At 44.4% G+C, this 27,207-nt stretch overlaps 2 protein-coding genes across 2 annotated transcripts in view; one reads left to right on the forward strand and one right to left on the reverse strand.

The window, feature by feature from the left end:
- LOC138299145 (complement factor B-like) overlaps nucleotides 1-5,345 on the forward strand; it is a 179,550-nt gene extending 174,205 nt beyond the window's left edge. The window contains exon 18 of the mRNA XM_069237205.1: nucleotides 3,806-5,345. Coding sequence (XP_069093306.1) covers nucleotides 3,806-3,970 — 165 coding nt within the window. The 3' untranslated portion in view covers nucleotides 3,971-5,345. The remainder of the gene's footprint in view (nucleotides 1-3,805) is intronic.
- Nucleotides 5,346-12,779: 7,434 nt separating this feature from the next.
- Nucleotides 12,780-26,114, reverse strand: LOC138301473 (negative elongation factor E-like). The gene is made up of 6 exons (XM_069241985.1): nucleotides 25,881-26,114; nucleotides 22,620-22,680; nucleotides 20,679-20,823; nucleotides 20,023-20,077; nucleotides 13,586-13,688; nucleotides 12,780-13,040 (listed from the first exon to the last, which is right to left on the reverse strand). Exons 1-6 carry the CDS (start codon nucleotides 26,112-26,114, stop codon nucleotides 12,967-12,969), a joined length of 672 nt encoding a protein of 223 aa, XP_069098086.1. The 3' UTR covers nucleotides 12,780-12,966.
- Nucleotides 26,115-27,207: the final 1,093 nt, after the last annotated feature.

Raw genomic sequence — 27,207 nt, forward strand, 5'->3', positions numbered from 1 at the left:
TTCTTCCACCGTAAGATCGCCGACATCTACAACAGCTTCACGACCACCAACATGAACCCGCCCCCGGAAGCCGCAAACGACATCTCCACCATCCTCGCATGGAACCCTACCACCACCGAGGAAACCACCCGCGTCATGAACTCGATCCACTCGGGATCACCCTCCGACCCCTGTCCTCACCACATTTACAACAAGGCCGACAACATCATCGCACCCCACCTCCGAGACGTCATCAACGCCTCCCTCACCACCGCTACCTTCCCTGAAAGCTGGAAACACGCAGAACTCAACGCCCTCTTAAAGAAACCTACAGCAGACCCCACCGAACTCAAAAACTTCCGGCCTATCTCCCTCCTACCGTTCCCCGCCAAAGTGATTGAGAAAATCGTCAACGCTCAACTCACCGCCGCCCTGGAAACCTCCGACTCCCTCGACTCCACTCAGTTCGGATTCAGGGCCAACCACAGCACCGAAACCGCCCTCATCGCAGCCACGGACGACATCCGAGCCCTGACCGACAAGGGTGAAACCGTGGCCCTCATTCTCCTGGATCTCTCTGCAGCCTTCGACACGGTCTGCCACCGCACCCTGATAGACCGCCTCTGCAGCGCCGGCATCAGAGGCAAGGCCCTGGAATGGGTCATCTCCTTCCTCTCCGGAAGAACCCAGAGAGCCCGCCTCCCCCCCTTCAGATCCGCAGCCACGGAGATCATCTGCGGCGTACCCCAAGGATCCTCCATCAGCCCCACCCTATTCAACGTCTACATGACCCCCCTGGCAAACATCGCACGCAAACACGGACTCGACATCATATCCTACGCCGACGACACCCAGCTCATCTTATCCCTCACCAACAACCCCACATCAGCAAGGACCAGACTGCACGACGGCATGAAGGAAGTAGCGACCTGGATGACAGACAGCCGACTGAAACTGAACACAGATAAAACGGAGGTCCTCATCCTCGGCCCTACCCCCTCCGCATGGGACGACTCCTGGTGGCCCCCCGCCCTAGGCAGCACTCCCCAACCGACCAACCACGCACGCAACCTCGGCTTCATCCTGGACTCCTCCCTCTCGATGACCAGACAGGTCAACTCGGTGACCTCAGCGTGCTTCAACACCCTCCGCATGCTCCGCAAGATCTTCCGCTGGATCCCCATCGACACCAGGAAGACCGTCACCCACGCCCTCGTCACCAGCCGCCTGGACTACGGGAACACTCTGTACGCTGGCATCACCACCAAGCTGCAGAGGAAACTTCAACGGATCCAGAACGCCGCAGCACGACTCATCCTGGACATACCTCGCCACCACCACATCTCCGGACACCTGAGAAAACTCCATTGGCTCCCGGTCAACAAGAGGGTCACCTTCAGACTCCTCACCCACGCACACAAAGCCCTCTACAACCTCGGACCCAAACTCATCAACTCCCGCGTCTCCTTCTACACTCCTCCGCGCACTCTGCGCTCCACCGGTCAGGCCTTGGCAGCCGTTCCCCGCATCCGCAAAACCACCGCCGGAGGAAAATCCTTCTCTTTTCTGGCAGCAAAGACCTGGAACTCCCTGCCCAGTCACCTTTGCGCCATACCCGAACACCTCCCCTTCAGAAGGCAGCTCAAGACCTGGCTCTTCGAGCACTGACCCCTTCCCCCCCAGCGCCTTGAGACCCTTATGGGTGAGTAGCGCGCTTTATAAATGTGATTGATTGATTGATTTATTGATAGCATGGCTGTAAGAGCCCGTGCACATGTCAAGTTGTGATAATGTGTGGTTGTAAATTAAGCAACAAACATCATGCAAAAATATGAGAAAGTTTCTTCACAATTCCAAAAATTAACATATGGAAGCGCTCCACTTTATTAAATAGGAATATTTGTCTGCACTGAAAAGCATTTAATAAACCTAATAGTTTTTAAATATGAACTTAGAAACATTCATGCTTCCTGCCATGACAACAAACCCATTAGTGAACTAAGAGGTAAGTCGCTTGTCATGTGTACCTTATATATGGCCTATTTTCCACATATTCCAAGATGCTCTCATATGCAATAATGAAGAAAAAAGATGCGCAGGTAAATAAAATATTAAAATATTTGCCTAAGATCTCACAATTTGGTCAAGAAGGGAAGAGAAGATTGATCACAGGCCTTTTCATATTGTGGAGTTCTGGCATTAGATGTGTGTCTTATTCTTTCTTGTGCTAGACATCAAGGATTAATGTTTGTCTTCAACTCTTGGCGCATGAGCTTAGAGTGTGGGCATCAGGCAGAAGCCAAATGAAAGCTCAGCTCATTTCAGTCTTGAGATTCCAAGTGGACCTCAAGGTGAGCCTGGCAACAATAAATTCCAAACTGTTCCTCAGTGTTTCTCCCTTTGGGTGTAATGCTGTTCATGCAGAGGTCCTGGGACATTTTTTTGAGTGCGGACGCTGCCGTCAATGTTACATCATTGGATTTGTGAAACATCCAAGCGTCACACAAAGAACAAGCGCAGTAAATGAGCCACACCCATTCAGCAGGAGAGCGGTAGGCTGTTGTATGTTGCTGATGGTGCATTTTGGAGCACACTGTTGCAAATATATTATTAAAGTACAGTGTGTTAGTGCACCGCCATTTACATACAGCACATTGTCCATTGAAATATTCAGAAATTGTGCACTGGCGCACGGTTGTACTGTGCAAATGATAATGTGTGGCAATTGAGTTTCAGCAAATATTTACAATCCACCAAAGGGGGGAATGAGGAAACTTTTATGGGAAACCTTGCTATCTCCCTGTGCCCAAAGCAATAAAAAAAAAAACGATAAGGCAGCCTTCTTTAAATGTTTGGAATGACAACAAATGGCTAGTTCTGTAAACGTGCCAGGACACCTCTTAAGGTTAATGAGGGGCTCCCACCCACGAACACCTGTTGGCATGCTTCATCATTTGTGCATCACAAAGTAAAGTGTCTTGATTCGTTTTAATCCTATTAAAATCTTTGTTTCTACCACACTTCAGATTTACAAAAACATGTGCTACATTTGTGTTTTCCTAACTGCTGATATATTTTACAGTACCTTTACAGGTATTTTTGAATGGTGTTGTGCGACAGTAAAAACTGACATCCTTCAGCCTTTCCTTTCACCCTCCAGGTCACCTAGCTTCCTTTGTACAATTCTCTAATTTTGCAGCCGAAGAAAAGTGAACACATGGCTCCATGTTATAAGAATAAGTAGCAGATTGTCAGAAGATATAGCCTGACTTTTGACCTATGTCTTTGAACCCACACCAAATGTGACAGGATAAAAAAAATGTAAATGCATTTTTATTGCTCACTCGTCTTTTGAACTCCAGCATGCTTATTTTGAGGGTCCTGCACCACCCCTGCTTCTATGTCTTAATATCATATGACACACTTATAAGGACCCCTCTCCTGTCTACTTTCCTTGTGGAGAAGTTTGGGACGACTGGCAGGGTTATGCTGCTTGTTCCATTTTAGTGCATTTAATAAATACAATGATTTAAAAGGTTAAAATCCATTCCATTGTTATGAATCTTCATGGAGTAGTACAGATCCCCAAGTGGCCCTGATATACTGGAGTCAACCCAAATGCATGTAACCTTTTCTTCTCTTTACTGTGCTCTGACATCATCCAGGGCCTTGTTTGCACTTTAAATGATATCTCTAATCTATCTGTTGTATTTCTTCCTTTCACTGCTTGCTCTAACTTGTGTGTCACTGGACGATTTGCTACAGGGTCACTGCAACATGCTTGCTTTTTAGACTAACAAAACTGAATAATGTTTTTTTCTTTCAGGTTGGAGTCATCAGCTGGGGTGTGGCAAATCTATGCATTAATATGAACAGGGCATCAATGACCAAGCCTTATGCTAGAGATTTCCACACTAACCTATTCAAAGTGCTCCCTTGGCTGGAGAGCAGGCTGAAGGATGAGGGGATCAGTTTTCTTCCACTGCCCTGATGATTTGACAGAGAAGGACAGATAAAGGATACAGGCCGTTGAGTAGGATGATACATTGGACTCAAGGAAAAGCAGTCCTCTAATTCTCATTGTACATCTTTACTGTCGCCTTTACTACAGACCTATGACTGTGAAATAACCAAGACTCTTGTTTTGTTGATCTGAAAAAACTGCAAGCCTCAAACCTGCCACCATAGACATCTAAAATTCTGGTTCAGATCTGCAGTGAAACAAAAGACCACCTAAGCAATTTCCTTGCTGATGCAGCAAAATAAAAGACCACCTAAACAATTTCCTTGTTGATGCAGCAAAACAAAAGACCACCTAAACAATTTCCCTATAATGCATAAAAACAAAAGACCACCTAAGCAATTTCCTTGTGGGTGCATCTTCCAGCAGAGGACATCTCGTCTTTGAGTATTCACTCAGCCACATACAAAAATCACTTGACAAAAACCCAAGTGAACAATGACTATATCAGCAATCGCATAAGTGACTTAAATGTATTAAATATATTTTAATCTTTGATTTGGACATATCAATATTGCTGAAAAGGCATTCATAACATCTATCACCAAGTACTCCGCTCCAAGATGGCCACCAGATGTCATCTTAAGAGCACCTTAGGTAAGGGTCTTAAACTTTTAAGTAACGCAGTGCATCGGTCATGAGAGAACAAAACTGTAGAATCTTCTAACAATTGTAGGTTATGTGACTTTTTAAACCGACTTCCCATCTATGGTCAGTAGTGCAATCACAAAAACAAGACAAAAGACAAATAATTTGAGAAGAGATATGGAGATGGTGCCCAACACTAAAAAACAAACATTGCTTATAAGTACATCATCCAAGTTGTTCGGGGAAAGGAATTGCTGAATAGTTCCACTGACAGTATTGAGAAATAGATATGGTCTTCAATGTTTTTTTAACTCATTCTTTGCCAAATATTTCAGTATATTCCTAATCAAAAACTATGAAAGTTCAGAGCTGTGAAACCTGCACCCATTGCTGTGCCAGTAGAGTGGGCTGCCACATTCAATACCCTGCTTGCGAGTGTCCAGGGCAAGTAAGGGCTCTGCCAAGGTGTAGAATAAGAGTTTTTCATTCATTGTGGAGATTACACAGTTGACTTAGAGGTTTTACCAGCTGCAAGTCATAAGACACAGGTGGCTGGGGCACCCCTCAACCGTAAGAAAAAATCATCATGTTTCCACGATGTAGATGCGCACAGGCTGAGAATGGATTAGGCTAACAAACCCATCTGTCTTTGAGGTTCATCTCAACCATGGGCGGGTATAGGTATTCAAAGCAACAAAAAAAGAAGTGGGGATTAAAAATGTAGGACACTGTATTAATAAAAATATAGAGAAACAAATGAGTGTGTTCCTTCTTGTGTGCCAGTTCATCAGATCGCGGTGGTCTAAGTTATAATTGTCTAAGTTGCAGGTCAGTCACTTGACAAAGTGAGTGAGTGTGATTGTCATCTGACACAGCTTCTTGGTGTGCACAAAAGACCAAGTCCTGCAGAGAAATATCTAAATGCAAAACCAGCCAGTACTACTGCTGTACAGATTTAAACTACTTAATAGAAAAGCACACAACATCTCTGTCTCTTGTAGGCAATCCTCCTGAGCAAGACAAGCTTTAATGGACATGTTCAAACTGTTACTTCAGACAGCTGCTTTTTCTTTTGAAACAACTTTTATTGTTTTTCAGTAAAGCAGCAAGGAACTTGCATGTCACAGTTTAATTGTTACATACATTATGGTTCGTCAAACATCATAGATAACATAATTTACTGTCACTTTTATGATCATTGGGTGCTCAAGGAATTCTCTAACTGGGTTAAATCACTCCCCCTCCCGCTGACTCCCCAGGGATGTTGCCTCTTGCCTAAGAGTCAGATGGAGAAGAGCCCCATTGGATAATTGTTCTATCAGGCCCTGCATGGCCTAGCCTGATCTATAATAGATACAAGGTTAGGGCGTCAGTATGTGGGGTGGGGAGAGGCGCATGAAATGACCATCCTTGTGGTCTTGTTGAAATGGCTTGTGTGTCAGCTTGCATATCGTTGAATACAGAAGTGTGTGTGGGTCCGTGGATTTAGGGTGGTCTCTCGTCTCCTTTAGAATGTTCAGCAAAATCATGTAATATTGCATTCCAATAGGCTGCCTGGGGCTGCCTGCGTAGTCCCCTCTTCTCCTCCCTGCGCAGGGCCACCCTCTCTGCTTGGGTCCATCAAATGACCTCACCCTACATTGTGTAATTATGGGGTAGAGGAGGACTTTCATAGCGAACGCCCATTTGGCTCGGGATACGGCTAGCTCGATGAATCTAGTAGTTGCTTTCATGTGTTTGGGTTAGGGAGAAAGACCCAAAAGACATTGAGCTGCAGTGGAAATGTCAGTTATCTGAGTCCTGCGCAATATTAGATAACGCAACCCTCCAGAATGGCCTCAAGGTGGGCACATCCAGAACAGGTCTGCCGGGGAAGCACAACATCTCAGACAGCCATCCACTAGCTCAGGGAATATTAGGTATATTCTAATGGGGGTATGGGTGGGGTTAACTATGCTTTGTGGAGTATATACATTTTGATATTTTTAAATTGAGTATTTCTACAGACCTTGCAAAGGTTTTCCAGGACTCGCTGCTATTCAGAGTCTCTTAATACTTGCCCTACCATCTTCCACCAATTAGTTATACCTGTAGCAAGACACTGGCCTGCAGGATTTATACATCCATGCAATCAGACACCAGCCATGACCAATTGTTGGTAAGGTACATATAAGTTGATTGGTGTCCAGTTCTAGATCCCTAGTGTTGTAGTGCATGACACTAGCATGATGGCGCAATTAACAGGAAATGACCTCTCTGCAGGCTAACGTGGTCTCAGACGTCCTCAAGGCTTAGGAGAGACCTTTCAGAGAAAGATTCTCTGATTATATTAATATCAACCTCCTTCCATGCAGCTAGTTGCCTAAATCTAAGAATGCCTTCTCCTAAAGAGATCCCCCTATGTGGTAGTGTCATAGAGCAAGATTTCATGTGTGTATTGCAGGGGAGCTCTGTTGTGCAAAGTTGTGTGCATTACTTAAAAGTAGCAATTGCGGTTTGAGGTTCGGGTAATAGTTCCACATGTCAGTTGCGTATGTGAGAGACCTGTCTCTTGCTGGTGATGCCCAGCCAGCCAATACGCTACCCACTTGAGCTGTGCTGCAAGGTAGTATATGGAGAAGAGTGGCACCCTCGTGCTACCACCAGATGTTGGAATCCTTAGTTTAGAGTGTGCAAGTCTACGCCTGACCTTTCCCCAGAAAAGGCAGTGGTTCCCAACCTTTTGACTTCTGTGGACTCCCACTTTATCATTACTGGAACCCGGGTACCCCCACTGAATAATTATTGGAATCTGGAGACCCCAAACTGAGTCATTACTGAAAGCTGGGGACCTAATCTGTTAATATTCTAAGCAGTGGCGGACCAGTGGTCTGAGGTGTCTAGTTCACTGAATGTCAGGAGAGGGACCATCACCATTTTTGAAGAGCGATTCAACCAGCCGTAGATAAGGGGAGGGAGGTCCTGGTAGAGCTCACTAAAATGCCCTCCAGGACACCAGCCTGGTCATGGTATAATTGTAGATATTAGAAGGTAGTAGGTGCCCATGGTAAGGGCCTGGTACCCAGGTATATTGCTCGTTTTGGCAAGACTTTTTGAAAGGGGAACACCAAAGACTTGGGCCTTTATTTATACTTTTCTTAGCGCCGCTTTTTGGCGCAAAACAGTGCAAACCTACAAAATACAATGGTATTTTGCAAGTTTGCGCCGTTTTTGCGTCAAAAAACGACGCAAATGCGGGATCAAAAAAAGTATAAATACGGGCCCTGGTGTGATTGACCTTAAGTCCCCAAAGGGCACTCATGAATAGTGTTATGGATGTCTCGAACATAAAGAAGCATGCCATACACATCCTTGCATGAGCAGAGGTGCCCCTACGAGCTCTAGTTCCAATCCATTGGACTTCATAAAGGCGGGGAAGCCATTTTACCTGTGTACTGGCCACAGGTCACCTGTGGTCCAGCTACAGAATGGTAACTCAGAACCTAGGCATGCTTGGTATCAAACATGTTGGAATTATACCCCAATACTAATGCCAGTATTGGTGGCATTATTCCATGCACTCTGGGGGTTCCTTGTTTTGACACAAAATTGGCACACACTTACAAAATACAGTTGTATTTTGTAAGTTTGCGCTGCTTTTGCATAAAAAAATGACGCAAATGAAGTGCTAAAAAAGTATAATATGGGACTTATTTTCATATATTTTTTAAAACCAAGAACTTCGATCTTAGGTAAGGACTTTTTGAGTTAGTGATTTTACAAGATATAGAAAATGCACTGTATTCGAAGAATAATGTGGTAATGTAATCCTATGGAGAAAAACATATGCAGCATACAGTCACTTGTCAATGACTTACAGGACTGTCCTGGACTTAAGGTGAGCAGGGGTCAAGGTCCAAGGCAACACCAACAGGTCACCTCTGTCGGCTCTAGGGAATCCGGGTGCAGAGGTGCGTTTCGGAGTCGGGTACCGTGTTTAAGTCAATGGGTAATGACACTATTAAGAAAGGGCTGCAAGCAGGGACTGGGGGGGCAGTCTGGTTGAACCCACCAGAGGGGCTCCAGTCTCGAGGGTCTCTGGCACTCAGGTGAACCAATGGTTCACTGGTACTCAGGCTGGGGGGCTTGTGTGCAGTGGTGCTTTGTCCGGCGGGGGTCACGCTGCGGGAGGCTCTTGTGGTTCTTGCTTTCCTGAAGAAAGAGGCTGAAGGCGGGTACTGGGGGACCTGCCCAGCCAAACCCAAAGGGGGGTTCAGCTCTAGAATATCTCTGGAACCCCCTGGCATTGTCGGTTCACTTGGACTCAGGCTGTGGGGCTTGGATGCAGAGGTGCTTTTCGGAGTCGGGCTGTGTTGGTCAGAAGCTCACTTTTCATAGTGGTAACCTGATGGTGAGGGGAAAACAGGACAGCCGGGCCACTCTTGATGCTGACCTTGTGGATCTTGATATCCCTAGACAGTAGGTCTGTCTTTGTGCTGCTGGAGTCCCGACTGGACCACCAATAAGCCTTTGTTGCTACAAGGGGTCTGATACCCCGGGTATAGGTGTATAGAGGCTCCGGGAGAAATCCGCGTCTCAGGACTTCAGTGAAATGGCGGAGCGGGCCTCCTGAGCGCCAAGGAATCATCTCTTGGCTCGTTGTTCCCTCGGTGGGCACGATGGCTGACAGGACTGAGTACCGGACTTTGCGAGCTGTGCCTGAGGATGCAGGGAAGCAGCTTCTCTGTTCCAAAGGATATCTTTCCCAGTTAAGGTGCTGGGCAGTCCTCCAAGAATTTGGGGAGGTTGTCCAGCTCTTTGCAAAGTTGGTCCCAGCGACTGTCGCGGTGGAAGCAGCCTGACAGGGTTTGGCACCAATCTATGGTGCAGGTCTTCAGTTCTCGCTCTCTTGGTCCTTCTTTCTTCCTCGGTTACCAGTAGAGGAAGTCTTCACTTGATTGGTTTTCATTGGGTGAGAGGGCCCCTTAATGTAAATACTACATTTAGGGTCACTAAGGGGAGCATAAGGTAGTAGTCAATAAGATACGTACCTCTGGGGTCATTACACCCCCTAAATGCTGACCTCCTGCAAGAAGCAGGCATAATCCTGTCCCAGAGTTCCCTATTTCACCACACACAAGATGTTGGAATTCTTCCCTTCGAATTTACAAGGGGTGTGTCTAGCCTGATAGTGTAGAACACCTCCTCACTATCTAATTTCCTGCCTGTCCTGGTGCGATATAGGCCTCAGGGCAGGCAGTGGCATCTTCCAGGTCTGGGGGAAGCCGGGACTGCATATCAAAGGTGACTGGGACTTTGAAGTCCCTGGCATTGGTATGCAGATTTACTAGCCATCCAGGTGACACTTACTCCGGAGCAGGCATTGTTTCTGACCTCTGACAGTGCGGGATCTCACCTCCAGGGGGGTCAGAAACTTGTCTTTTGTGGCAGGCTGGTCTATAACAGTCAGCCAAGACACTAGAAGACTAGTAGGATTTCAGGGGGCACATTGGGCCCTTTGGGTGGATGTCATAATAAATCCAACACAGACATCAGTATGGGTTTATTAAGACTTGGTGTTTGATGCCAAACACCATAGGTTTCAGTGAAGCCATTATGTAGCTGGATAACTCATTTTGACCAGTGCCCAGTACATTCCATAATATGGCTTCCCTGCTCACTTGTAATATCTAGCAATGGGACTAGACATCACAGGGCGTATCTGCTCATGCAGATATGTCCTCACAGGTGCTACAATGCACCATGCCTTAGGGCTCCAAACCTGCAGTAGGGGTGACTTACATGCCCATGCAGTGTCTTTGGCATGGCACACAGGAGTGTGCCATGTCATGTTTTGAAACATGGTTTGCACCATGTCACGCAGCTTGAAATGGCAGTCTGCATGTCATTTGTGTGCGGGTCCCTTAGGGTGGCATAAGACTCGTTGCAGCCCTTAAAGACCCTCCTTAGTAACCATGCCCGCCTTAGGTACAAGGGGTGCCATTTACTAGGGACTTACAGGGGTGCTAAAATCCAGGCCAATTGGGTTACAATTACACTTTACTTGTTTTAGCGGAAAAAGCAATGTTACTGAGGTCTGATTAGCAGGCCTCAGTGCACTGTCAGAGCCAAAAACCAGCATCTAGTAGTTCTAAGGAGGGCAAAAAGTGGAGGGGGACAACTGCAACAAAATTCCAGTTTCCTGGACAGAACTGGATGCAGAACATCTTACAAAGCTAAGGCAAATAAAAGCAACAGACTCTGAGGGGCGAAATGCAAGGTGTGCCACCCTCTGAAATCATTTTGCCGCTCACTTTTCCTCAGTAGAGGTAGCTCCAAATGGTCATAGGGGAGAGACGGTGCAGACTTCTTGAGAAGAATTTATCTCGATTGCAGATATCCCTCAGTTCCACCACAAATGGGGAGCTTACAGATGATCAGAGAGATGTGTATTCAGCCACACACAGTAAAACATCATGAATGTGGGTAAGGCAACTTTAAGCAGATCCGTGGAGAGGGCTACCCAGGCAGTCAGACCGGCACAACTCCAAAACTTCTACTTATAAGGGAGACCTCCATCAACATCCACCATGCACTAAAAATGGATATCACTTTCTCAATCAACTAGAATCCACTTGTGATTCTCAACATGAGGTAGGAAATTCTACATTACAATGGTCATCTAGTTCTGGTTACCCTTGAAATGCTTCATTTTCCAGTTTACCATGTGGCGACCTTCTTGGCTTGGAGCGGCACAATAACTACAGAATCTAGAACGGTCTTAACCTATACATATTTAGAGCCAACCATCCCCGTATATAGGTCTGTTAAAGTGAAGGGGTCACGAATGAGCATAACCTGCAACGCAAAGGTCAGCACGGGTCTTGAGAGTAAAAAGGAGAAATGAGGCAGATTTTTGGGCTGTTTCATCACCTCAAATTCTGCCCTGCCAGAAAACACCTCTGGTGGCTGTGAGCAACTCAACTGTTTGCATATGCCAGTTCTTCAAAAATAGCCCAGGAGCAACACATCTCCTAGATTATTATGAAATGTCTGAATACACATATTTGAAAAGTGATTACAATTTTTGAGTAAATAACTCATTAAAGAAAGCTTCTTATTTTTTTAAAGTTTCTTTTCTCAGTTTCATTTTCTTAAAAACACACACACACACACAAAACAAAAAACAGGTATAGCTGTGGACAGTCCTAACAGCCTGTAAGCGACCCCCCAATGCATGTCTAAACACCTCTCTGTAGACAACTGCCTGGCTTTTAAAATGCAACTTATATTATTAAAACAGATACATACAACATATTTGTATAAACTCTTGGTATACTGAAAGAAATCACAGCCATCAGAGAACCTTGGCACTATATTCCATTTGACTGCTTAGGCCTGATCTCTGGCTCCACTTCCCAAAGACACCATCTCCCTCTCGGCTTCAGAGGCTCTTGTAAAAAGCTGCCATATTACTCAGCATGAGCACTCCCAGCGGTACGAGTGTGAATACACCACACATGCTCTCATGAAAAGCTTTAATGGCCTTTCTGCATGAACAAGGGCACCATCCCAGGAATCACACCTCTTCAATTTAAGGGAGACTATCAAATTACATTGTAAATAGGAAAAAAGGTACAGTTTCCATTCTCCGAGCCATTTATGTACTAGATAGTTTGCCTTAAACAGTGCTGTCTGCATTTCCGCAAAGCTTCGATGGTGGGTTGCGAGTAGCATGCTGGGCGCTCCCTGTCGTCATCTCTTGAGTCTCTATTCTGCTTCTTCCATGCTGTTTTCACTTAACTTTGATCTTGCTTCTATCCGTGGGTTAACAATTTCAGTCCCACATGCCGTCCACTGACCGTCCTTCTGCGCTCATCCAAAGCCTTGGTGGTATATACACATTAACGCAGGCCAATACGACAGATTTCACCCATCTACTGCAACTATCTGTCCTTTTAGCCACTAACCTTATCTTGGTTTCTTTTGGGATTGATTGTGATGGAAAAGACTGTGCTACTAGACAACTGCGCCACTTAAGAGTCTTGCTCTATTTTACACTGGATGGGATTTTCATTAAACCTCAAACATCCCTATGGTGGGCCTAAAGAAATAATATTCAACTGCTTTCCCTGTTCCACACTGAAAGCTCCTTCCCTCTCCAAGTTCACGAAACTAAAGTTCAACTTGTCAGGCTTGTTAAATTAGAAAAGTGAGGTTTCAACCAGGTGATGGAGGTTGTCACTCTTAATTGTATAATTTCTTTGAGGGACACCTTGTGAATATCCAGAACACATGCTTTTGCTTGGTCCCAAACTCAGAGAGAACATAGCTCCTTCTGGGCTCCTTAAAACGTCCATCGATGAAAGAAAAAACAAAGCAAGCTGAGAAAATTAGGCCTAAAAGAGGTCTTCGTTGTAGACGACTTGTGAACGTTTGTCCCGATGGGAGCCTTTGGAACTGTTCTGTACAGCTGCAATGGATACAGAAAGATGAAGCAATGTTAGGTTTTCAACAAACCTATAGGCGTTCCTTCCATGGTGTTTCCCTGGACCTGAGTAACCTGAGGCTCCACACGCCAGCCGGTGGCTAAGTACGACATTCTTTGGAGTAGCAGTACACTCAGCATATGCAATGTTCAACCCAGAACGTTGAGAAGTCAATGCACCCCTCTAAATGACCATAAGCATTAGTAGATCATTTCACTAGTTAAAAGGCAAACAGCGTTCAACACAGAGATACAGCACCTCTGAGCTTTGGTGTATAGGACCATAGCTGCTTGTTTACACCAGGAGTACTTGCTGCACTGGCTTCTGTTCCCATTTCCCACCCTCCATCTATTCATTATGAGATGCAAAAGCTGAATTAATCAACATTTAATAGAACAGCATCACCATCCGACACATGGCAGGGACCCACTAACCACAGCTGATGTCACTTGATTGGCAGAGCATGGTATAATCCATCAGGCCACAAGAAGTAGTCCACCTTTGTTTCAGACTACCTGCACATACTCACACAGAGATCCCCAGACAGAATTTCCAGTTGCGGCTTCCAGCATGGGCTGCTTGTGGGCAATGCTGACCTTCATAAGCACATCTTCCACTTTTGTCCCATTCAGCTGCGAATGAAATGAAGAAAAGCAACAGTGTGAGATTTCACACCTTAAACATAATGCTGTGGCAGGACAGGGCAATTACGCTCCTTCGACATTATTAACCATAGCTGTAGACTGTGCTCTCTTCTGCTACACAATACAAGGTCATTATACTGCACATACAGCCCCTTTGTCTAAGCTATGAGACGAAGAAGAGGAGCCCTGACATGCATTGTCTTTGAGAAGTAATACCCAGCTGTATTTTGCCTACAGCCCAGATCCTATGCATGTCATTTTAGAGCACAGTAGGTGCCCCTAACCATGTTCACTGCAGTGCGGAGTAAATTTTCCATCATCAGTGAGTGAGTGCCAAAAGTTAAATATCTGCAATATAGATCAGACCTCCTCTGGGTGCAGTTCAGTTAACTGGCTATTCATGAGCAAAGAAACACCACATTACGAAAAAATATCAAACACGTTAGCTTTGTTCAGAACCACCCAGAATTTGGGAACTTTAAGATCACACCCAACGAGTTCTAAATAACTGGGCTAGTTCAGAACACCCCATCCTGCAGCAAATGCGCATGAAAGAGCCTTCCTTTCAACTAACTAACTTCCAATCAGCCAACTACTCCAAATGTTCATCCTGACGTTATGCTTCTAGTAGAAAGCGTCTTCCTTATTGTACGTACCATGCTTCAAAGCAAAACTGAGAACAAGAATCATTGGGATATAAAAAAAAAAAGGTGTTACAGGTCAACATGCCTGACACTGACTGTTGCCGAATAGTTGCTGAATAGTATTCCTTAGTTAGTTTAGGAAATCTCTTCATGGTGGATGGTAACCAACCATTGGTCTAGATATCAAAGCGAATTTGGTCATTGGAAAGATGCCACTTAGCCTCAAATCCACATTCTTGAAGTCAATAGTCAATATCTGGATCATCAGGTTTCTCTCTTGCAAGTTCAGGACAAAGGGTCTGATCGTTAGATATCACTACTTTTATGTTCTACGTGAACAAACATAGCACCCTAACATATTACTGCACATCAAAGCCACAGAAAGCTAAGACAAATTACAGAACCATAAAACATACACATATATAAGGAGGAGGAGCATCATTCTGGTTACTTTATTACTAGAAAGCTTTGGTTTCCTGGAAAGCGCTAACAGCCTTACAAGGCACATCCTGGCAACGACAAAATGATATGTGGGACCAGCAACAGGGGTAAATAGTTGATTCAAGAAGGCAGTTTGAAAAGGACTGAACTCCTTTTACTTTTTTTCTATGGCCTTTGGATTTTTTTTATGCCGAGCAGGGCAGTGAAGTAGTAAGGTGTCCCTCTGCCCTAGATCTGCCAGTGGGGAACAAATTTTGGATAATGAAGTTGCGGGGTTGACAATTTGCACAAAAGAAAATCCAATGAATGTGATTTGGATAGTTAAACATCATGGTTACCATAGAAAAATAACACAACACTGACCAAGGGTAAGCTCTTGGACTACTAACTTGAAGGGGTAAAGAACTGTCTCCTACAAGTCTCTTCACAATTGCAGGATGTAATGAACAGGTTTCTTTGTTTCACTACAGTCCACAGTAAAAATCAAACACTTAAGGCCTGACAAGAAAGACAGCATTCCACAGAGATTTAGTTTGAAGAGATTCAGCAAATCTCCCTGGTATCTCTCCATCAGAATTTAAAGCTTCTGACAAAAGAACCAGGAGACTGGATAGCATCTAATATCAAAGAATAAATCCAATGTCTTAGCATCCAGAAATTAAAAAAACAGTGACTCCAAATACTTCTGAAGACATTCCGTCAATCTAGGTAAGACTAAACCTTGTGATATTACTTTCATGTATCTATAAGCTTCCGGACATTCATTGCAGTCACTGCCGTAATGCCATCTGAGTAGAAGCCAAAGCCTGACTTTACAGTAAATATTGCATAGGAACCGTTGTTAACTACGTACTTAACAGTAAATTGCTTTTACAACCTCTCAACATACAACTTAAATGATAAGTATTCAACATCACTAACAAGCAAGGTAGTTTAAACTATAACTGTAAGTTTCAGTTTGTCAACCACCACTTAGAACAGAACTTAATACACTTTCAAATTAACTCAAATCATTGTTCTGGTCTAGACCTCTGAACTTCCCTCTTTTTTGACACAGCCCAAGATGAATTACTCATTATGATGACAAGTGGGCATCATAAATTAATTTACATTAACAATCTCATGCCTAATAGCTGAGCCATAAAGCCTAGGCAGCACAGACCAAGTTCCAATCGTATAGCCCTCGATTACTGAGAGTGGTGTAAGCCTACTGCAACTTTTCTAGCATTTTTTCCTAAAGGGTCTTAAAATCTAAACTCAACTCTAAAAATCAGGCATGCAAAGAGCACAGTATGAAACACTATTTGCAAATGTGCCTTTAGAAACTGGAATTGCTGTTTGATATGTCATCCTCTGAGGATGCATTTGGCATAACTTTAGAGGCAATATGTTAGGCTTTACAATATTCCAATTGCTATCCAAGACTTTTTTAAGTAATGCCTCTGGGCCAATATTACCCTGCTGATTTTAATATGTTATAATGGATGTTATTCTACTGTAAGGATGTTTAAGTAAATTGAAAACCATGAAATAATATTTGCTGAAAACCTTGTTTAGTGAAAGAGGTTTCCTGCAGAAAAGTTATTTTATTTTAGAGTAAAATAATTCATTCAATAATGGCATCATGCAGCAGCATTTGCAGACCAACATGGACATTTCAAAAGCAACATATAGCCAGACCTTCTTAAAACTGTTGCAAGGATCATCAGTGTGCTGCACAAAAAATTGAAATGATGTGGCACACAGCTGGTTTTGATGAATTCTTGAACTCTCTCTCTTTTTCATTACATTTGGTTTTTCAGTTTTCAGTCCAAAAAGATGCAAATTATTTGAGCCAATAGTGTTGCACTTTTAAACACACATTGTAAGTACTGAAAGTGTTCTTCGGCATAACGTTCTAAAACTAACAAGTCCAGAACAGCGGTAATTTTCTCCTACCCATATACAATGCAACACATTCTACTATGCAACCTTCAAATCCACTACCCAAAACAAGTCAATACTTGGTGTCCTATTTCCCATAGCAGAAATCTCCCAGGCACTGCGCACCCCTAAAAAACAAAAACCTTTACCCAGCATCTTGCCTAATTGTCCTCCATCCCCATCACAAACACAATCACCTTCCCTAGTTGTTCTGCCTCCTCCCAAACCCCCAGACCAAGCAGTAAATTTGATTATTACTCATCTCTCAATCACCAAACATAGCCCCGACCTCAACCCCTTCTAAAAAGACCAATACCTGTCTATTCGTCGCCCCACACTCTAGACATGCAAAGGGAGCCACCCTGAAGAAGGGACAGGTAAGGGGGCTTCATCTACTCCAGCAGCCACCTCCACTCTTCCACCACTAAAGCAGCAACCTGAGTAGGCCTGTCTTGCACAGGTCACATGAGCTGCTTGACGGGGCGCCAGGGCAACTAGAGATCCCGAGGTCAGGCATTAGCATACTTGTCTTGTCTCAGTTCAACTACTGGTATTAAAGCAAACACATATCATAAGATCTCAACATTGCTTTGATATTTTCAATCTTGGTAGTACACGCCAGGGTTTATTTTCAAATTCTCACAAGAAAGCCTGAACAGAATTAAAAAACTGCTGCACATGATTCAGCTTAACAAGAGCACAGAGGAAACAGGTGTCTAAAGAAGTGGCAGAAGTTAAAGAAAAATAGCTGTCATTTACAAGCCACACAATTCAGAACTAGAACAAATGCTCCCCTAGGAGAAGAGACATTTTCTTTCCAATCACTCTAAATAAACCTTGTGCTTAAACACAGGCTATGTGAGTGCAGCAGCTGACCTTCTCCCAGTACCATAAATGCTGCCTTTGACCTGGGCTTTCATGCTACATTTGGAACACAGAAGATAAAAGAAAACCTCCCAACAAAATCACCTCTTTAGTCAAACCTGTTGCCATACTTTTACGGATAAGCTGGTGAGCAATGTAGAAAGAGTGGGCAGATGAATGAGGGGGGTTGAAGCAGCATATGGGAGAGCAAGAAAATGCATGTACTCTTGGGGAGTACTCCAAGAAAAAAGAAAAGTAATTTGCTGATGTGAGCTGTGGAAGGATACTAGTCATCCAATCAAAAAGGTGGTAAAGAAGTGTTGCTACATAGGAGTGACAAACACAAGAAGCAGAAGAAAAACATAAAAAAAGAAGCTAGTAAATAAAATTGACAAAAACAAGGCAATGAATTATAGACAATACCCACACAGACAATTAAATGTTGACTGTATGTGAGACCAAAAGAAATTCCAGCTTCTTAATGGTTCCTTTGTTGTCCTTAATGAATCGCAAATCATGGGATCCTAAAGAAGGAGATATTCCTCATTTGGGAAGGCTATGGTATAAATTCCTTTTTCACTTTTCTAACCAAACTTTTCTGTCAGCGACCATATTCTGTGATAGCTGCCTAGTAAACATCATTGCTGAAATAGTTGAAAGGTAGTGTGTGTGGAAGAACTGGTCTCCGTTACCGAAACAACACAGCCTCGCTCAACATTAAAGTTGATTTAGGCCTTGCTTGGGAATGCAATTGTAAACCTTAGCTTGAGAGTATTTCATTTAGAGTAGTTGAGGCCCGTGAGTGATAGCATTCTGTGTACATCTGGATGTAAAGCTTTGGTTGCTGCCTTCCTTGTGTGAATGCTCATGATGATAGCAGATACGAAAGAGAAACCTCACTTAACCCTTGCCTGGAGGAGTGGTGGAGATGGGCATGCTTGAGGAGCTAATAGCAGAGTCGATGACGCTCCACTCCCTCGACTCCGGCCGGTCTGGGAGTTTTAGGGATGCTAGGATTGCCCTATTCAGGATGCCGCACAGAGTGTCCCGAACATGCCAGTTACTGCACCTAATCCCTGGTTACTTCCTCTACTGATATCTTACCATTGAGCAAAAGCTCATGTGGTGGAAGTTCCTGAAATTCTTAATGAGGGGACTATTCGTTCCAGCAGCAAGGTTACTCCTGCTTAATATACTCTTTGACACTGGTTTCTGAATGTACTGTTAATGACAGTGTCCCTATCCTGAACATATGGCACAGAATACCTCCACACACCAACACTGAAACCATGAAATCTCATCATGGTGTTCTGCGTTGGTACTTTGACAGAGAATGCTTGTTGGGCTACATATGGTAAACTATAGTATTTGCTATGTAATGTGACTGACTGCATACATTTCAGAATTCAATAGTCACAGCACTGACTTCCCACTTAGGAAACCAGGGTGCAGAGATACACACATTACTCCAACTGGTGCAGAGGTCAATTTCACTTCCCACCACACACCAGCAATGTGACACTACAAGGAAATTTACAAACCTACTATGTAGGTATGGAGGAGGGTGGGATGCTGTTGTGATTAAGAATGAGGGGCGCTAGAGTCCAACTATAGGGGGCACTGGAGATTAAACGCTGTGGGGGAATAGGACAACACTATAGAACCTACAGAGATGGCAGGGAGCATAACTCTATGGGGGCACTATAAACTTATAAGGGAAGTGGGGGAACATTTTAAACCTACTGGGATGGTGGAGGACACTACAAGCCTATGGAGGTGGTGGGGCATTACGTGCCATGGGGGAGTAGGGGACGCTACAAAGCTACAGGAGAACAATACAAACCTATGTGCAAAGTGGCTGGCACTACAGTCCTACAGGAAGGGAAAGAGACACCAAAAATCAATGTTGGAGACGAGTGGCACTGTAACCCCATGGTTGACGTGGGGTGCACTAAAGATCTACAGTGGAGTTGGGGAGCACTGCAACACTATGGGACTGTGAAGGAGCAGTACATATCTGTGGGAGGGGTTCCATCACTGCAAATCGATGAGGGAAGAGAGGTGCAGCTAATACCTTATTTAACAGTTTATATTAACTAGCAAATTTATAAGAAAAAATAGTGCAAAGGGGAATGCCTACTACCATGATTTGACCAAGAAATTTGAAAAAATAATCCCCTAAAGGATTATCTATTTCCTGCTAAACCCAAAATGGCTTACTACAATAGAGAGGAAGACATAACCTGATATAGCTATTTCAGGAATAACTGGCATCACAAGAAAATGCTGCAATACATCAATTTTAATGAAGTGCTGGGACACAAAGCCATTGGATGGCAACCGGAAACCGGTTAAAAAAATAACTAAACATAGAAAAATAAAGAGGAGGCACTCCTCAAGAGAAATAAAAATCAGGTTACTGTCCCCTAATTCTATCTTCCATCTCCTACCTCTGCAATGGCTTGATCGGCTGATTCCATCTTTTCAAATGTCACAAAGGCGCAGCTGAAAGAGAGTAAAGGAAAAGACAGTGTCAATCACAGGGATAGGATCTCTAAACTGGGGAACTCATTACAGACTTTAATATAAATCATCAAGCATAATCTGTATCAGCCTCCACCAATATCTCGATGGACAATTTAGTGCTGCCAATTTGGATGAGGGATCTATCCCAAATTCCTTGTTGCTCCTTTTTTTGTGTGGGTCCTTGTGTGGCCTTGCACATCTGCCTTGCTCCTAGACTTTTCTCATGCGTTGAAGAAGCTGCGAACATTAAGAAGGGCAATAATGTGCATTCGTCTTTTGGGTTTTAGTGCTACTTTTTAGAGAGGAAATAGATGTGCAGAAGAAATTTATAAAATTTCAAACTGAGTAACAGAACAATTTTAGCTCTGAGGACCCAAGATGTAAGGAAAGATCATGGGTTATTTCCAGTTCTGCATATACAACAGGAAATTAGAGATGTTGCTCCCTCCTTCAACATGGCACTGACAGCAAACCACAGAAGTGCGGTTCATTTCTTCTGAATTAGGTATTGTTTACTATATTTTACTGTACCACCCATGGCCACTGATCAATTATTTATAACTCTCATGGCTGCTCTTACTTGCGTACTGAGTCAGTGGCTAAGTCAATGATGTTTCCGTAGTTGGCAAAAGCTCCCCGTAGCATGGTCTTGGTCATGCCTGCTCCATGCACATAGACGGTGTTTCCTTTTCGTGGTGCCCTGCGGTCTGGGAAGGAGTCCGACCCTGATGGATGAGAGAGTTAGAAAAATAAAATAAATGATCAATCTGAAGTCTTGGACACATGTAATGCACTCAGCTGCTTCCCAGTGGAACACAGTCTGCTAACACATATGCCCTTTGCACCTCAAATGCCAAAAACACTGAAAATTCTAGATTTAGAATGTTTTCGCCTAATAGATTACAATAACAAATGAATTCTTAAATTCAAAACACAGCAATAAATAATGTTGTAGCATCATTACTTTCAAATAGAGATAAAACAGGTGGTGGTTAATTAGGCCAAAATATAAGCAAAAAAAGGGGGAAGGGGAGAAATTGATCGGTCCAGTGTACACCCTCCCAGTGAGGTAACTTCAAAGTAAAGTACACTGTTCCAACGGTGTGGACACCACACACCCAATTAGGTGGGGAGTCACCAGGTCAACACGCATTAGTTAATTAAGAACAACTGCCCTCACTCACCCATAGGTGACATACTTCATCATCGGGCATTGCTCCTAGTCAGGCTGGCACTGCAATGCCTGACGGGCCCGCAAGGGGACTATTTGCCAGAGATCTTTTGATCGTTGTTGCCAGAAAAGACAGAGTGAAAGGATGAGGACCGGATAATGTGGAGTTAAAAATTACTATAGGTACCTAGAAAGAGAAACTTTAATACATTAAATAAGTCAAAACCTATGTCAAGGTTAAAAGCAAAAAAGGAAGAAACATTAGGTATAGTGGCCTATTTGCCCTACAAATGTAAAGGTATCCTCTACTCAAAGTACAGATGAGAAGGAAGACCTAACTGCTTTGTCTACACTACAGGACCTATGGTCAATTAATAACTAGGCCGAAAAATATCCCAACATAGCGGATGCTTCCTCAGACATTCTAGTACTTTTCATTATTTTCTGGTCCATGTTACTAAAAAAGTAAAATGGATGGGGCCCAAATCTCTTCATATTTGCACGAGCCTTAACTTGAGCAGTAACTGACTGTAAAGTGATTGAATATACAATAATCGGCACTACAAGGAAGCCTTCCAGTACTGGCTGAGCAGTAAACGGCTACAAAGAACACTGAAACCAGCAGCTGCTCTGAATAAAGGCGACGGTACGAAATCCAAACTGGCTGGTACTAAACCAACTTTGACTAAAGGACCAGCATACTGACCAAAGGTATGTGAATATCTCCAACCTACACATAGGGGGTCATTACGACCCTGGTGGTCGGTGGTAAAGCGGCGGTAAGACCGCAAACAGGCCGGCGAAAAAAAAAATTGAATTATGTCATCCGTCATCATGGCGGTGAAGACCGCTGGGCTGGAGATTGCGGTCTCCAGTCCAGCGATCGTCATTAGACCGCCGACGGTATCAGGACCCTGCATACCGCCATGGATCTCGGGTGGTTGGGAACCGCCATGAGATCCATGGCGGTAGGCACTATCAGTGCCAGGGAATTCCTTCCCCCCACCCCCGCTACCCCCCACGAATCCTCCCCCCAGCCCCCCGCCCCTCTGCCACCCTCCAAAGGTGGCACAACCCCCCTCCCCACCCCGACCCCGAACATGCAGATATACACACCCCTACAGGCACACACCCCCAACATGCACTTATACACACCTCTACACGCACACATACACCCCAACAACACATACCCGCAGACATGCACACCGTCCGACCCGCACACATTTCCCATACACACAGCACCCCGCACGCATACACTCACTCACTCACCCCCTCTACACTCTCACACGCACACTCCCATGCACACACAAAACACCCCCCACCCCCTTCCCTAACGGGCGATCAACTTACCATGTCCGTTGATCCTCCGGGAGGGGACGGGATCCATGGGGGCAGCTCCACCACCAGAACACTGTCAACAGAACACCGCCACACTGAATCACTTTCCCGCATCCACCAGTATGGATGCTGGCGGCTTTTCGTACGAAAGCGGACGGCGGCCTGCCAGCGGTCATAATACGCAGCACGGAAGACCGCCACCACTGGCGGTCTTCAGCACGGCGGTACCTTGGCGGTGTTGCGAAAAGACCGCTGAGGTCGTAATGGCCCCCAAAATCTCTAAGGTGAGAGTCTTACACGAGTATCTGTTACTTCATGGATGCTCATCACACCCAGCTCATGGTTTGGCTTAACCAAAGGCAACTCAGAAGTCTACGCACTGGAAGATCTCTATCAGAATATTTATTTCTTATTAGAATGTCTATGACCAACGGCTACCTAAAGTTAATTTGCTCAATAATGGCAATAATGTTGATCATAAGAAATTCTGTGAGTTGTTCAAACTTTCTGTGGTCTTCCATGGGTACCCGCTCTAACCTTATAGTGCTAACCACCCTAGGTTTTAGGGAAGGAGTGTACAACATGCTGTTCTTGGGGTATCAATAGCTTGCTTGACAGCTGCTAGTAAGCACAAGTTAGGCAGGAAGCCCAATTCAGTACATTATGCTCAGAGGGTCTGGGAGCGACTGGCAGCTTTGCTACATAATGTTTGCTGAGTTGCAAGCCCTTGCTACGAGTAAAACGGTAAGTGAGGGCACAGCGGAAAAAAGGAATGCCAGTAGTAACTAGAACAGACTAGCTGAGAGTGTGGCTGTTGGAGAGGGAATGAAGGTGGATGAGCCAACAGCGGCCAAAATGCCTTGTAAAGCGAGGGCAGAGGTAGAACCAAGAAAAACATGTTGTCCACTTGTGGGAGAAGGAGGGGGGAGGGAGAGAGAGAGAAAATGAATAAATTGCCATAGAGAGATGCCTGCTGTTTTGCCCCTCTCTGGCAATGTATGTCCTTGGCGGTAATCCAGGGCTTCTGTGACCATTAAAAGTGGTTCATTTCTGGCACAATCATGACTAACCTTTGCCTACTGGTGACTGTGGATAATAGAGATACTTCTTGACATACTTTGGGCATCAAGGAACCATGGCAATTTCTAACATATACATCTATCTACGCTTTAAGTATGTTGGAATAACATATGGAATGGACCCCAGCCCTAGCATAATGTATAGCACTCTAATGATCTTCTTATGATATTGTGGCTATCCCTGACATGACGGGGTCCGCTTTTGGCACAATGATTATGTTGGCATTTAGTGTCAGTGCACAAAAAGGTAGTGACGCAAGTGTTTAATCTTGTGGACAATAACAACAAGTCCACCAGCAACTGCCAAGGGGCAGCATCTGTCTACCACTCTGTATCCTCTTAACATGCTAGTGACATTTACACAGTTCAATTACATTACCCCAGCACCATCCTTGGCATTATGGTAGCCACTGCTGACATCTTATGTGAAGCAGTGGTACATGTGAGGACTTGGTGAGAATGGCAAGGTGATGTTTGAGGACCAAATGTGTATTTACCAAAAATGAAAGCTTTCATCTGAGCCAGAACTAGGGTTTTAATAGAAAATGACAAGCTTTTGTTTAGTAGAATTTACTTTGTTTATCCATAATAAAAAGCTCGTATTTGACAGCAGTATGTACTTTCAGTAACTGATAAATGTCTGAAGATGGGGTGATTGCTTATCAAGAATAGTGTATAGTTAAAGCATATATGATAATTTATGCTTGATTGTAGAGACTTGGGGCCTAATTAGTTGTTTTCCCAAAGTAGGATATTCTTTTCGAGAATAAAAAAAATGCGCCTCTCACCGTGGGAGTTCTCTTACAGAGAGGGGGGCACTAGAAGGTTTTCACTGCCCTTTTACATCAGGGTTTTTGTGACAGAGTATCATTACTGCCAAGATATAAATCAGGTCCTTTTTGCTCACATAATTTCCTTGGCGATAGATGCCGATTGCTACTAGGGCGTATATTCCATTACTTGTGTGGTTGCCATTTCATTTTCATAAAGCTTCTTATGATATTATAGTTGATAATTCTGCCGGTTGCACAGGGTTGATCAGTGGTGGTACCATGTACCCCATTCTAACGTGGAATAGAAAAAAAAGAATACAAGTACTAATGTTCCTGAGGAAGACCACGGCTCGGGAGTGTTGCCCAGACCCTGCAATGAATACTCATGTCAGAATGTGGTGCAAAGGACATCCAAATTAATTTATTAACTGCACCACAGAAATAGGTGCATGGCAAATAACTTTATTCGGCATCAGAAAATCGAAGTCACAGGCCAAGTACCTTTTTCTTCTTCAACATTGGATTTTTCATTATTTCCTTTAAAAACAGAGTACAAATCACAAATTCCTTAGGGAGCTGGAACAGTTGGACTCCGGAAAAAAAACACAAAAACAAACACGTTTAACATGCCATGTTCCCATCTTCTTTTGTCTCTGGGATAGGCATTAATGCTTTGTAAATTTTCAATATGCTTTCTTCACAATTTATTGGTGAGATGGGTTCATGAAGGTTTGCTCTTGCCACCAGGAGTCTCACTGCTTCAGTTACGATTCTTCCTGAGGCAGGACAGTTTACTTTTAATGGGACATTTTAAGGCAAGTTAAAAAAAACACTTTTGTTACCTTCTCTTCATGGACTGGGTGTTTTATAAGGTTCACAGACTACAAACAATTGATTTGTTTAATTAGGCTATCTTGTTGTGTCAAAGAAATACTCTAAACATCTAGTGTGTGCAGCAGTCTCTCAGGAAGAACAGGTTTGAAAAGAAATTAGGCAAACCCACTGCAATGGTTAGTGTACTGATTGCTGTCAAATTTGGGACAAGTTTGTGTCAGATCACCTTTACCTCACACAGGAAAAACCATATCTCATGGACTCTTCTTTTGGAGCCAACACACAATAAGTCATAGACACGACACTGAAGAGGGCCCTAACATGGCACATTAAATCGCATATTCAACTCCCTATTTAAGAGGAATTAACCAGCAGCTCTTTAAGAATATCACAGGGCAGTAAAATGTACTTTGAAAGAAGCATTCTGTAAGAAGTCACCAGCAGTAACAATTACTGCCACAGGAGTGATATATTACATCTCAGGTACTTGTAATAGGAGACACCACAACGAGCACATGCTGGGGAAAGAGACCTTTAACAGTGAACACCTTTTATGCTAGGAGTGACTTTTCTTATGCAATACTTACTTCAGAAATCTCGGTCTCGATCCCGGTCCCCTCTGTCCCGCTCTCTGTCCCTCTCACTTCTGTCCCGTTCTCTGTCACCTCTGTCGGCACGGTCCCCATGGTCTCTTTCTCGGTCCCGATCTCGCTCTCTCTCACGGCTACGGTCAAACGAGTCTCGGTCAGAATGCCGGGAGCTGTCTCTCTCTGGGTCTTTTTCTGCATCCTGGCCTTCTTCTGTCTCTTTCTCTGCCTCATGGATCTGGTCACTAGTGTAGAGAGCCACCCGGACTCTCCTTTTCTTTGTATGTAGTTCCGCGTGTCCGGATGGAACGCGGAACCGAGTTTATGTAATAAAGCTAAGGCTGCGCTGCGCTGACATAGTTCCCCTTAAGACCAGTTTGCCTTTATTTCCCCTGGGACAGAGGTGGCCCACACGGCACGTTACAGTGGCGACGAGCGGGCTATCGCTTACCCTGCGTCGCACCCAGGTCCCTAACGGCCGATGGACGTCCCTTGTAGCGGCAAATAAAAAAAAGACTGGGGCAGCAGCTTTGCGCCCCACTGAGAGAGGTGTCGCGGACGTGAGCGGCCAAGCGGGCGCTCGGCCGAACACACAAGCGGCGCACCGTGTCCGGGTCTGTGAGGCGCGCCTCACCTCCTTTGTGAGAGGAACATCCCAACGGTGTCCCGGGGTCCCAGAGCCCCGTAAAGGCTTGCCACGGCCTGGAAGGCGTGCGCGGCTAAAGAAAGAAAAATCTGCAAGCAGCTCACCTTCGGCACGCTCGTACCCGGAGGCCCTGCAGCACCAGGCTGTGCTCCCCAGGGAGGGGAACGCAGCACAGGAGCCAGAGGGGCAGGAGCCCCAGTCAAGTAAGAAAGGAGGACAGAAAGCCCTGAGAAAAAAAACAAGAGAGAGAAGGAAAATATATATATATAAAACTAACAAAGAAAAAAAAAGGAAAAATAAAGAGAACATTAATAATCAAGTGCAGCCCAGTGAAAAAAAAATATATATATATATATATATATATATATATTGACATAAGGACAGAGGAGGTGGTACAATATATCAAAGACACAGAACACTCCTGAGAGGAAAGAGCACTTAAAAAAAAAAGGAGGTACCACTATATTGAGAATAGAAACATCATGAGCGCCCCACCGCAGGAAAACCCCCATTTGCCCGTGCAAGCAGGCGCCAGTGCTCACTCCTCAGTAACGGCGCTGCCCCCATTTAGACAACTGATTGACCCGGCCACAGCCTCGCCAAGATGGCGCCTATGGTTAAACCGATTAGAAAATTACTTCTGCGCCACAAGAGAGACAGATGGAGCTGTGCACAGGTCTC

This window comes from Pleurodeles waltl, chromosome 6, assembly GCF_031143425.1.
Source record: "Pleurodeles waltl isolate 20211129_DDA chromosome 6, aPleWal1.hap1.20221129, whole genome shotgun sequence".
NCBI classification, from domain to species: Eukaryota; Metazoa; Chordata; class Amphibia; order Caudata; family Salamandridae; genus Pleurodeles; species Pleurodeles waltl.